The sequence below is a fragment of the Glycine soja genome, chromosome 4, assembly GCF_004193775.1.
Source record: "Glycine soja cultivar W05 chromosome 4, ASM419377v2, whole genome shotgun sequence".
NCBI classification, from domain to species: Eukaryota; Viridiplantae; Streptophyta; class Magnoliopsida; order Fabales; family Fabaceae; genus Glycine; species Glycine soja.
The window spans coordinates 11,326,563-11,340,183 of record NC_041005.1 but is presented as its reverse complement, the minus strand read 5'-3'; the positions used below and the strand labels follow the sequence as shown (position 1 = coordinate 11,340,183).

At 32.4% G+C, this 13,621-nt stretch overlaps 1 protein-coding gene across 1 annotated transcript; it reads right to left on the bottom strand.

Moving 5' to 3' along the window:
- Positions 1–98: 98 nt before the first annotated feature.
- LOC114409325 (cytochrome P450 71A1-like) lies at positions 99–2,342 on the bottom strand. The gene is made up of 2 exons (XM_028372743.1): positions 1,287–2,342; positions 99–851 (listed from the first exon to the last, which is right to left on the bottom strand). Exons 1-2 carry the CDS (start codon positions 2,214–2,216, stop codon positions 237–239), a joined length of 1,545 nt encoding a protein of 514 aa, XP_028228544.1. The 5' UTR covers positions 2,217–2,342; the 3' UTR covers positions 99–236.
- Between the last annotated feature and the right edge of the window lie 11,279 nt (positions 2,343–13,621).

The window sequence follows — 13,621 nt, the reverse complement described above, 5'->3', positions numbered from 1 at the left end:
TAACTTTTATAGAAAGAGATATTCTTGAAATAATCAACAATGATATTATTTTAGTTCATTTTCAAAAAATGGGTAGTAGACGATTTTCATTGTAAATATTTTATTAAACATTATTTTTTATTTTCAATATATTTTAGTCTATAATTTCTTTTATATTTTAGTCACACTGATATTTATTGTTTGGATCCGTCCCTCCTTATAACATAGATCACTTTAAAGTAAATTAAACCATGGATTTAAAGGAAAAAGGGGATTGGTTTAAGATGAAGTGCCTCTTTCTTGTAGGTAACTAGGCCATATGTTTCACTCATGTCTATGTCTTGTCCAGATGTGTGAGTTGCAGGCAGCTTCCAATTGAACCAATAAAGAAGGTTGGCCAGAATATACTCAACAGAAGCAAGCCCAAACGTCATTCCGGGGCATGCCCTTCTCCCAAAACCAAATGTAATAAATTGCAAGTCTTGGCCATTAAAATGAACCCGGCTGTTATCATGTCTCTCTGGAATGAACTCTTCAGGTCTTTCCCAAAACTCAGGGTCCCTCTGAATTGCCCATGCATTGACATATACCAGTGTTTTTGCTGGAATATCATACCCTCCCAGTTTCACACTAGATGCTGTCTCTCTAGGAGCCAAGAGAGGAGCAGGTGGATGTAACCTTAGAGTTTCTTTGATTACACATTTCATGTAGTCCATTTGATTGATGTCATTTTCCTCTACTTTTGATTTATTCCCTACAAATTTTCTCACCTCATCCTGGGCTTTCTTCAATTTCATTGGATTTTTCATGAGCTCTGCCATAGCCCATTCTAGTGCTGATGCGGTTGTTTCACTTCCTGCTACAAACATATCCTGAAATTATAAAAATAATATTAATAGTAATTCCGAACTCAACCTTTTTGTTTGGGATATAAAAATTCTGTGTTGTATTAGACTGTCCTGAAGTTAGCAATCTTTAATCATGAGCCTTAAAGACGGCTTATAATGATGCTTTTTATATATTTTTAGGATTAAAATATAATTTGGTCTAAAGTAACAACATATATTGTTCCGACCCTCACATCTATAAATTAGTCCTTGTAAGTGTCAACGCACTATCAAGTTTACTGTCAACTTGTAAATAATTTCACCCCTTTAAGGACTAATTTTTATAGACATAAAAAAACTTTCGAGACTAGAGCAATACAAATTACCAGTTGGAGTGACCAAATTATTGTGTCTGCAAGTAAGTCAGCTAAAACGATTGAATTTGAAAAAGAAAGCTACAGGAGAGAAAAAGAGGGAAACCAATAGAATTGATTTGATGCCATCCTTGGTGAGCTCAGAGTCAGGCATGATGAGGATATCCACAAAGTCTTTCTCAGTGGAGCAGAGATCAGATACCCTCTGCATCTTCTTATGCTCCGCAATTACCTGATCAAATAAGGCATCCAATGCTCCAAAAGTAGCCTTGAATTCTTGAATTTGGCCAGTTAGAAAATCAACCCAACCCAAGAAAGGAAAGCGATCCCCCACAGTGACAACTCCAAGTTGAATCATCGCCCTCTTTGCAAGCTCTTTGATCCTGCTGTGACAATCTTCTGTACTGTATTTCTTTCCAAGAGCACATTTACAGATGATGTTGTTTGTTGTTTCAATAAGCAACTCACTTAGATTCACAGAGGAGGATGCATCACTCAAGCTTGCTTCACGTATCTTGTTAATCAATTCTGCAACCTCTTCTTCTCTGATGAGACTAAGTGACTGCACCCTTTTGGGGCTCAGAAGCTCAAGGACACATATTTTTCTTTTGTGTTTCCAGCTTTCTCCATAGGATGCAAAACCAATGTCATTACATCCATACAGCAAGGTTTTTGCTGCTGTGGTTTTGGGTCGGTTTGAGAAAGTTATGTCGTGAGTTTTCATGATTTCCCTGACCGCGTCTGGAGATGAAACCACCAAGGCTCGAGTCTGCCCCAACTGCAACAACATCAGAGAACCATGCTTTTGTGAGAGGGTTCTAAGAGAATGGTATGGCAATTTGCTTAGTTGATGAAGATTGCCAATGATTGGTAGCTTTCTTGGGGAGGGAGGCAGATTGAAACTGGGTTTGATTTTGGGTCTTCTTGTTAGCTTTAACACAACAATAACAAGAAGAAAGAGGAAAAGGTATTGATGAAAAGTAGAAACAGAGAAAGCTGTTTTAAGTTGCTCATATGGCCATTGTATAGAAGCCATTCTTTAACCACACTAAGACTAATGAGACACAGACACTATAACATATATATAGGCATAGCCATCATCATGGAATAGTTTTGTTCGTTGTCTCTTCTCAATGTGAACGCCGCAGCTAGCTAGCAAGCCCCTCAATAATGTTGGATGCAATAATGTTGTTTGTGCAATACAAATGTTAAATGAAAAATAAATTTTTCACACCCCATTGGGTTTATCTATTAACTTAGGAAAGCTGCACCCACACACATCCACCTCAATCCCCCCACCCCCTAATAGGGTTAAGATAGATTGGAAAAAGTTCTAGATTTCAATCTTACGAAAAACTCTCCGTTCTCTTAAAAAAAAATATTGATTTCCCACTTATCAAACCGAAAAATTGTGCCAAAAATATAGATTGGAACAATAGTTTATGGCAAACCGAAAAAATTACTGGTTGAGTCGCGGACAATGTCGCTTTCTTTAAGACGTTTCATGGCATTGTAAAAAATTGTGCAAGCAGACTATCAACCACGAAGTCCCCAGGATAAAACAGCCCAGATCACTGTATAAGATTCCCACTGCACTGAGGAAACCTTTCTAGAATTACACCCTCTTGTATGACTTGAAAAGTCACTCTAAAGCCACCCGAAAATATGACTTGAAAAGTCACTCTAATAGCCAACAAAAAATATGACTAGAAAAGTCACTCTTATAACCAACCGAAAATATGACTAAAAAAGTCACTCTAATAGCCAACCAAAAAATATGACTTGAAAAGTCACTTTTATAGCCAATCGAAAATATGACTTAAAAAGTCACTATTATAACCAACTGAAATTATAGAGCGACAGAAAGAAAGAGGGAGAAGTTTGTCGGAAATGTATCGGCTGAAATATGAGAGGAAGAAAGAAAAGTTGAGGAAATGTTTCTCAACTGCGGTAAGGCAAAATGAAGAAATGAGTTCTCTATATGTAGGGGAGTGAAACAATATTTAAGTGTTTATCCTGAGAAATGTGGGACTTGAAATTCTTTTTTTTTTTTTTTCAAACTTTCATCTTTTGTTATAACACCATCGTCATGGAATAGTTTTGTTCGTTGCCTCTTCTCAATGTGAACACAGCAACTAGCTAGCAAGCCCCTCAATAATGTTGGATGCAATAATGTTGTTTGTGCAATACAAATGTTAAATGAAAAATAAAATTTTCACACCCCATTACGTGTATCTATTAACTTCGAAAAGCTGCACCCACACACATCCACCTCAATCCCCCCATCCCCTAATAGGGTTGAGATCTAATAGGGTTGAGATAGATTGGAAAAAGTTCTAGATTCCAATCTTATGAAATACTCTCCGTTCTCTTAAAAAAAAATATTGATTTCCCACTTATCAAGAAAGTTAATTTATTTTATATTGTATCATTCTTAATTAAAAAATATTTTTTTTTAAATTTACCTTTCATTTAACTTGATATTAAACACAAATCCCCTAATTTTAAACATAATCGACAAAAATAAGTTTAAGTTTAACTTATATTGAAGAACAAAAAATTTGAACAATTTGAACTTTTTTTCTTATAAAAGATAACGGAGGGAGTATTGTATATATAAAAAGCCTAATAAACAAATTTATAAATTAATCAAATTAATTATAAATGAATTAAACTTATCAAATAGCTCTATCTTAAATATGTATACAATTTTTATAAATAAATTAAACTTCAATTTTGTTAGTAAAATTTATAATTTTTCTCTCAAGTTCATTTCGGATGTTAATTTCTTTTTCTAACTTTAATCTGATTCAATTTAACTCTGTTATTTTCATGATTTTAAAAATCAAACTGAACTGAATGATCCGATAAGTAAACTGATGAATCGATCAGGTCTAATGAAAAAAACTCACAAAATCAAAGCTTCAATGATGGAAGAAGTTGCTGATGGATCCCACTCGCTGTTAAAGAGGTGCTATATATCACATGTTTCACATGGCCCCTTTTCTAATTCTTGTTGAAGGGGTGCTATATATATCACATGTTTCACATGGCCCCTTTTCTAATTCTTGGAGCAAATAATAATATGATTAGTCCATGTCACGAGAAAAGGTGTGATTTATTGTCAGAACTTTGAAAAGAGATACAAATCACACTTAATTGATGAGACCCAATGTTGTAGAGCTCAAGGAATATACAGGATTGGGATTCTTAAAAATATCCTACTGAATTAAAGATTAATAAAAGATACAAATAAGAGGAAATTTTAGCTCTATTTATAGAGTTTAATAAACATTCTTAATAACCTATCTAACTAACCAATATCCTGTAACAATTATAATTTAAAAAATGAGCGAGCCATTAAAAATATAATGAAATGTTATAATATAACTAAGTACCATATCATTATTATTTATATTGATTTATGAATTTTTCAGCTTAATTAGTGATCTCAAATCTAAGTTGTGTCTTGTCAATATATTAAATATTTAGAATTTTTTTATTATTCATAATAATCATATTCAATTCAAACAAAAATATTTCTTACGAAAGATATTTGTAATTTCTAAATAAAATATGTAAAATGCAATTTGGAGTGTTCACAGTGTCCGACGACACGGACATGGTTAATATATTTTGACGTGTTTGTGCTTCCTTATTTCCTACGTGCTTAAGCAGGCTCGGACATGGTTAATATATATGCAACATGGATTGAGGAAAGGAGGACAAATAGGAGGAATGGGAATTTTGGAACTTATGTCGAAGACAATTTTTTTTATTCAAGATTTAATTTGGATTCAACCGTTGACTGAAACTACTTTGATGAGAGCCAAGCCATGTAAGACTCCTATGAACTATGGAGTGAGGATTTAAGATGATAACGGATGGAGTTCCTTTCTCTTATCCAAAGAGTTAAAGATGATTGGTGGGGAAGCTAAATTATCTAACTATCGTATCACTAGACATGATATTGTTTTTCTTGGAAACATTGGCTGGGAATTAATCACTAGTACGTTCGCAGTATTAAGTATTTGAAAAATGATGGTGTATCAAGATCATAGTCTCATATGTAGGTGAAGGCATTTCTTGGTGTAGATTGGTCAGTAATTAGTTAAAATTGTTTGAATAAAAAAACTGAAACCTATAGAAGAGAAGAAAGAAAAGAGGGAAACCACTAGAATTGATTTGGTGTCATCGTTGGTGAGCTCAAAGTAAGTTGAATAAGAATATCCACTAAGTATTGCAATGGTAAGCTTCCTTATGCAATTACCTGATCAAATAATTCCCTCTGCATCCACAAAGTGATTTTGGGTCGCTTTGAGAAAGTGATGTCATGAGTTTTCATGATTTCCCTCACCACATCCAGCAGATAAAACCACCAAGGCTCGAGTTAGCCCCAACTGCTACAACACCATAGAACCATGCTTTTGTGAGAGGGTTATAAAAGAATGACAATGAGCCAAATATGATAAAGTGACAAAATAATTAATACAACAAATATCTATTATAATTTTTAGAGTGAAAAAAGAGATTATGAGTTGTTCATTTTATGTCAATTTTGTTGGTGAGACATTTAATTTTTTAAACAGTTTATAATGTAAATTGCAAAGTGTTGTGAATTTCGACAATTATGTTACCATGCCACCTACTATAGTAGAAGTGGATAAATTGGAAATTGTTAACTTAAATTTAAACAAAAAATTTATTTCATTACGTAAAGTGATCACTGAACACGAACATAAAACACTACATGAAAACCTCAAAGCAGAAACATCTAAGACATGAATCATCCCTAGATTATCAATCCCATTTGAATATTGTTTCGTGAGATGGAGACTTGTTACTTCCTTCGGGTCCGGAAGAGGAGTCAGTATCACTATCATGGTTTTTGATCCAACAACTCTTGTATTCATCTAATAAGTCCTCAAGATTGGAGGTTGAGTCATGTTGGTTGCTTGGTGGGTTATTATTATCACAGATTGTGACAAATAACTCCACAAATGATAGTGATGGATTGTTGTAAAAAATGTTGAACATTTTTCTAACATCAGCATCATCTCGCAGAATAAAAGATGTGTACATATAACGTTGTCATGACTCAAATATGGGGCACCGAAAGTGGAGATGTTTAATATATTGTTGTGGTTCAATGTTTAGTTTTTGGTGAACAAGTTCAAGCATTTGTGTAAAGGTTATGGTCTTGTTGACCATTAAAGTTTTTGTGTTGTTACTAACGAAGGTGGTGTCCTCATTAGTGTTACAGATTTGACCGTTGTAGTAAACACAAACATATGCAGTTGGGTGACACATTGTGGTAGGAATTGAGATGAATATTTGAAAGTGTTACGAATGTCTTTAACTGTAGTGGTATTTATAGAATTTGCTTATAGTTGGGTGAGTCACTAGTTAACCGTGCATTTAGATGAACGGGTAAATGAGCACTTATAAATTGTTGCAAGGGCCCAAATCATACTTTTATTTATTTATTTTGTGCTCTTATTTTGAGGTGTTTGTCCATGAAACTGGTGCATGATATATATATTTTGGATTCTTTGACGTTCAAACTATGGAAAAAATGTGCACGAATATCATTAATGTGTTAGACATAATTTTAAAAAAATGCAGAACATGGACACTTAAACATTGTTGCAAGGGTCCAAATCATAGTTTTTCGATTTTGCGATCCTATTTTGAGGTGGTTGTCCATGGAACCAGTGCACGATATATTTTTTTTTGGATTCTTTGATGTTCAAAATATCATAAAATGTGTCATGAATATCATTAATGTGTTGGACATAATTTAAAACAAATGCAGAACATGGACACTTAAGCATAGTTGTAAGGGTCTAAATCATAGATTTTTTTATTTTGTGCTCTTATTTTGAGGTCGTTGTCCATGGAACTGGTGCACGTTATATTTTTTGGATTTTTTGATGTTCAAACTATGAAAAAAATGTTTCACTGATATCATTAATGTGTTGAACATAATTTTAAAAAAATGCAGAACATGGACACTTAAGCATAGTATCAAGGGTTCAAATTATAGTTTTTTCGATTTTGTACTCCTATTTTGAGGTGGTTGTCCATGGAAATGGTGCACATTATATTTTTTTATAGATTCTTTGATGTTCAAGCTATGGAAAAAATGTGTCACGGATATCATTAATGTGTTGGACATAATTTAAAAGAAATGCAGAACATGGAAACTTAAGCATAGTTGCAAGGGTTCAAATCATAGATTTTTTATTTTGTGCTCCTATTTTGAGGTGGTTGTCCATGGAATTAGTACACGACATATTTTTTTTTTGAATTCTTTGAAGTTCAAAATATGGAAAAAAATGTGTTACGAATATCATTAATGTGTTGGACATAATTTAAAAAAATGCATAATATAGGCTCTTAAGCATAGTTGTAAGGGTCTAAATAATTGTTTTTTTCAATTTTGTACTCCTATTTTGAGGTAGTTGTCCATGGAAATGATGCACGTTATATTTTTTTGGATTCTTTGATGTTCAAATTATGGAAAAATGTGTCACGGATATCATTAATGTGTTGGACATAATTTTAAAAAAATGCAGAACATGGGCACTTAAGCATAGTTGCAAGTGTCCAAATCATTGTTTTTTCGATTTTGTGCTCTTATTTTGAGGTGGTTTGTCCATGGAAATGGTGCACGTTATATTTTTTGGATTCTTTGACGTTTAAATTATGAAAAAAAATGTGTCACAGATATCATTAATGTGTTGGATATAATTTAAAAGAAATTTAGAACATGTGCACTTAAGCATAGTTGCAAGGGTCCAAATCATAGTTCTTTCGATTTTGTGATCCTATTTTGAGGTGATTGTCCATGGAACTGGTATACGATATATTTTTTTTTTGAATTCTTTGACATTCAAACTATGGAAAAAATGTGTCACGGGTATCATTAATGTGTTGGACATAATTTAAAAAAAATGCAAAACATGGACACTTAAGAAGCATAGTTGCATGAAGGATTCAAATCATAGTTTTTCGATTTTGTGCTCCTATTTTGAGGTGGTTTTCCATGGAAATGGTGCACATTATATTTTTTTTGAATTCTTTGATGTTAAAATATTGCATAAGATGACCACTTAAACATTGTTTTAAGGGTGAGAAACATACTTTTTTTTTATTTTTCTCTTAATTTGAGGTCTTTCTTCATGAAACCGTTACAAAGGTACTTAAACATAGTTAATCCCATTATTACAATATTTTATACTTCAATGGACAACCACTCATGATGCAACGGACAGTCTATCATGTACATTAATGTGTGGTGTTGCACATTGTTCACTCACATGCGTACATTTATCCTATTAACGTGGTTCTCAACAATTCATGTGGGCTCGACGTGCGATGCGGAACACTGTGGTCAACACTCATGATACAACGAACCGTTCGTCATGTACATTAATGTGTGGTGTTGCACATTGTTCACTCACATGCGTACGTTTACCCCATTAACGTGGTTCTCAATAATCCGCGTGGTCAACACTCATGATGCAAAAAATAGATTGTCATCTTTGGAAATTTCTACAGCTGCATAGTATTCACTCACATACACTGAATATCTTACCTATGTCTCTCACCTAACTCGCCTACCTAACTTTTCCACCTAACCCTCATAACTAACTTTGCCACCTAACCCTCCCACCTAACCTTCCTATCTAACTCTCCTACCTAACTTTGCCATCTAATTCTCGTACTAAACTTTCTCACCCTATATATAATTTTACCATTTGACAACATATCACACACAATAACATTCTCACAAAGCAAACCTCTATTTGTAACTCTCGTAGTCTTTCCACTTATATCCCACAAGCACCTCCCATGGCTCCACCTAAAGAAATTGCGACCGTCATTTACCACAATGGTCACATTGTAGACGACCTGGTTCAGAGATCGGTGTGCACATGTGTGAACCCAATATTTATATACGTGAGTTGTTCTATTACGTTAACAAAATCGATTCGGAAAATTAACAATCGTCTCCTAACTAAAAAGGTTGCTCAATTGTTACTATTTCATTTCATCAGGGTCAGACACGTTATATTTCAGCACAACTACTCGACAATGACGATCTCAGAGGTGTGATGGAAACAATTCTCTAGAATCCACAATTGAATTCAGCCAAATGCTATGCTATTATGGACCTTATTCCTCAACCACGACCTTCGCCTCCACAACCGTCATGTCCACAACTACAACTACTGCCTCCATAACAAATTACCGTACCTTAATGATCCAGTGTCTTCATACAACAACCTCGAAACACAAGACGCCTTTGACATTTATACTTCATACACACAACTATTATCCGAAAATGATTCTTTTTTTATGCCCAACAAACCTCCTTTGACCAACAAAACCATCTTTCATCCTAATTTACGTCACCCTCACAACAACCACAAACACAAACATCAAATCCAAATGAACATCACATCACTAACGAAGATCCCATTATACGATTTCATGAGCAAAACATGGATGATTTTAGTGAGGATGAGGATCAACATTTCTCTGATCACATCAATCACCAAAGCGATGATGAGGGCGTTGGCGAACAAACGTCGCCTCCGCCACCTCCATTGCAATTTCACCAACCTAGGTGTCCAGTGGACATGAACCTTGACCACCTGCCACACTACATTGATCAACACCATTTCATTCATCAACATGATAATGTACAACCACCAACCGGTGCACTCGAGGTTGACATGGCCTTCGATGAAAAAGCACAATGTATTTGAGCAATCAACGAATATAACATCAGAAATCATTTTGATTGCAGAACAATATATTCTGACCAGAGAAGGCTAAACTTCATGTGTAAATCACATGAAAATGGTTGTACATGGAGCTTAGGTGCATGCAATTCAAAGAGGCATAACAAATGGATTATCAAGAGTATCAGAGGCCATTACACTTGTCTCGCACCAATGCTCAGACAAGATCATCGGTAACTCAACAAACATGTCATAACACAGATCGTCCAACTAATTGTCAAAACAAACCGAACAGTCTTCATCAAGACGTTGATTGGAGAGATCAAAACGTTCATGAATTATACTTCATCTTACAAGAAGACATGGTTAGCAAAAAAAAAAAAAACAGAGTGTTTGAGATGATTCATGGAAACTAGGAAGAATCATATGCCAAGCTGCAAAAAATTTTGGGAGCTTTGCAATCTTGTGTTCCCGGGGATGTAGTAGCTACTCAAACTCCGTGTGTTTGAGGGGGGAGAAATCGTATTGGGCATAAGAATGTTTAAACGTGTCTTTTGGTCATTTGGTCCATGCATTAATGAATTTGCATATTGCAAATCATAGTACAAGTAGATGATACATGACTTTACGGAAAATATACTAGCACATTATTGATGGCTACAGCACAAGATGGAGCTAATTATATCTTCCCGATTGTAATATAATGTGTATGAAAACCCATTAATACGTGTACCAAACTTTAGGGTTCAAATGTTTGCACTTTTGGGATATTTTTTCTCTCTAAATCAAACATTTGGTCCACACATTAATGAATTTTCCTCTATAATGTAATATAATGTTTTTCTATAAATAAATTGTTAAACAAAAAGTATTATCATTTAAAAAAAATCTAATGACATAAACAAACAAATTATATTTAGTGATATAATAATATTAAAAGTTTTAATTTTTTTTATTAAAGCAAAAATATTATTAGATAAAATTCAATTTTTTTTTTAAAACAAAATGTTAACTTAAGAAAAGTCTTGTACAAATTGAATAATATAAGAAAAATAATTATATTTAATAATATCATTTTCTTATTAATAAAAATCTATTAATAATTTTTTTTGAAATCAATTAAAAAATATTTATATAATATAATATTTGTATTATTTTAATAATTTAAATTAAAATAAAAATATAAAAATAAAAATTAATTAAAAAAAATGAACCACCGAAGTCGGGGTGGCTAGTCTCGACTTCTCAAAGGGATGAAAAGAGGTACAATTTGAGTATTATTACCTAAATAGGTGTAATTTGGGCAAAAATTGAAAAGAGAGTGTGTAAGTAGGAAAAAAAACTAGGTTTTTTTCTCCCCTAAAATACACTTTCTAACCCCTACGTTTTCCTAAAATACACATGTTTTTGGAAAATTTTCCAATATACACAACTTTCATACAGTTTTGGGAAGTTGAGTTTAGTCACCCCGAATTACTTACTTTCCTTTCTTTTTTTTAATTAATTTTTATGTTTAAATTTTTATTTTAATTTGAATTATTAAAATAATACAAATATTATATTATATAAATATATTTTTAATTGATTGTAAGAATAATTTTTTATTAAAATAATTTTTTTAATAAGAAAATAATATTATTAAGTATAATTACTTTTCTTGTATTATTTAATTTATATAAGACATTTTGTAGGTGATTTTTTTTTTAAAATTTGAACTTGGCCTAATAATATATTTTCTTTAGTAAAAAAAATTAAAACTTTTAATATTGTTAAAATAATATTTTTTTATTAAAAAATTAAAATTTTAATATTATTAAAATAATATTCTGTTATGAAAAATTAAACTTTTAATAATAAAAATTATTAAAATTGTCTAATAATATATTTGCTTTATTAAAAAATTAAATTTTTTTAAAATAATTCTTTTCTCCAATTTTTTATTAAAATAATTTTTATAATTTTTTTAAGATATATATATATATATATATATATATATATATATATATATATATATGTATGTATGTATGTATGTATATAGATAGATAGATAGATAGATAGATAAAGAAAAATGTAAAAATTTGAGAAAATTATAGTATAATTTTTTAGTTATGATGTATGTATTTTTTTTAGCTAAATTTATGTGTCGATGAAATTTTTGTTTTGGTATGTACATTAATTAAAAATTGAGAAAATTAGTTAGTAGTGTTAAACAAGTTAAAAAGCACACTGAATAAATAATTGATACATATAAAATTAAACAGTGCGGTGACTAAGATGATAGACAAGAATAACGAAACGTACTAAAAATAGAATTACAACGTAAATATGATGAAACTAATGATAGTCTAAAAGATGTTGTGCAGGAGACATGTCTTCTTCCATTTGGATTATTGGTTTGCTAAAAATAGCTAAAATTTTTATTGGACATAATCGTTTCCAGTAGTTAGATTGTACTAACACCTTTAGCAGGTCTTCGTCATTTTTCAATTATGTTATTTCATATTCAATTAAACTTTCTGCATACTTGGCATGACCTGGTTGTCGAAAGAACAATCGTCTGACCAATTGTGATTCGTGAATTCCATAAGGGGGAACCCCCTTAGGTGCAACTTGCTTGATTAAATCCTTGAGTTTGTCCATGCTACATCTTAAAGGAATATAAAATCTTATTGGATTTGTTTCAGTGAAGGAGTAACCCAAAAACCTAACTTGGCGTGGTATGTTCCATTTCCTGTTGTAATACATAATTGCATCATGAGTGAGAGTGATAGTGGGTTGAAGCAGGTTGAGTATACCATCTGGTGTTCTATTGATGGTACATAATAATTCTATAGGGCCAACACATAATTATTGCTCATTGCACATTAACATTGTGTAAGCATCATCATCATTTTTCAATTATAGAGATTGAAAAAAAAATTGTTCACCTGCATCTATGAATGACTGTCGGTAGTATATTTCATCCACTAATTGATCGTTGGTTAACTGAAGGGTGTTGTGCATTTTACTCTTGAGTGTATCAAAAGAACACTCATTAGGAACTTGCATTGGTGTTGGAGTAGGACTTTGAAAATAAACACCTGTTTGATTGTGAGTGATTGATTCATTTGGAAAAATGAAGACTAATCTCGAGTTAGCAATGGTCTGACTGCTTGTTTCTCCCAAAAATGACATAGTAATATGATTGAATTTGGTTTGTGAAGGTATGCTGTGTGAAATTGTGCGTTTGTATTAAGGGTGTTTTGTGTTATTTATAGTTGTATGAGCATTTTGCCCCGTTGATGTGTATTGAAATCTCATAAGGTTAGAATTGTGTTCCTGCTAAAGGCTTCTATGGAATCCAATGTTTCTTTTGCCCTGGTAACTGATGCAGCAGACGTCCATTATAATTTTTAGAGTGAAAAAAAGAGATTTTGAATTATCCATTTCATGTCAGTTTTACTTGTGAGACATTTAATTTTTGGAGACGTGTGCAAATTGCAGAGTGTTGTCAATTTGGACTGTGATTTTTCACTTGTAACTAATGTAGCAGATGTCCATTATAATTTTTAGAGTAAGAAAAAATATTCTGAGTTGTCCATTTCATGTTAGTTTTGCTAGTGAGACATTTAATTTTTAGAGACGTATGCAAATTATAGAGTGTTGCCAATTTGGACTGTGATTTTTCCCTTGTAATTAATGCAGCAGA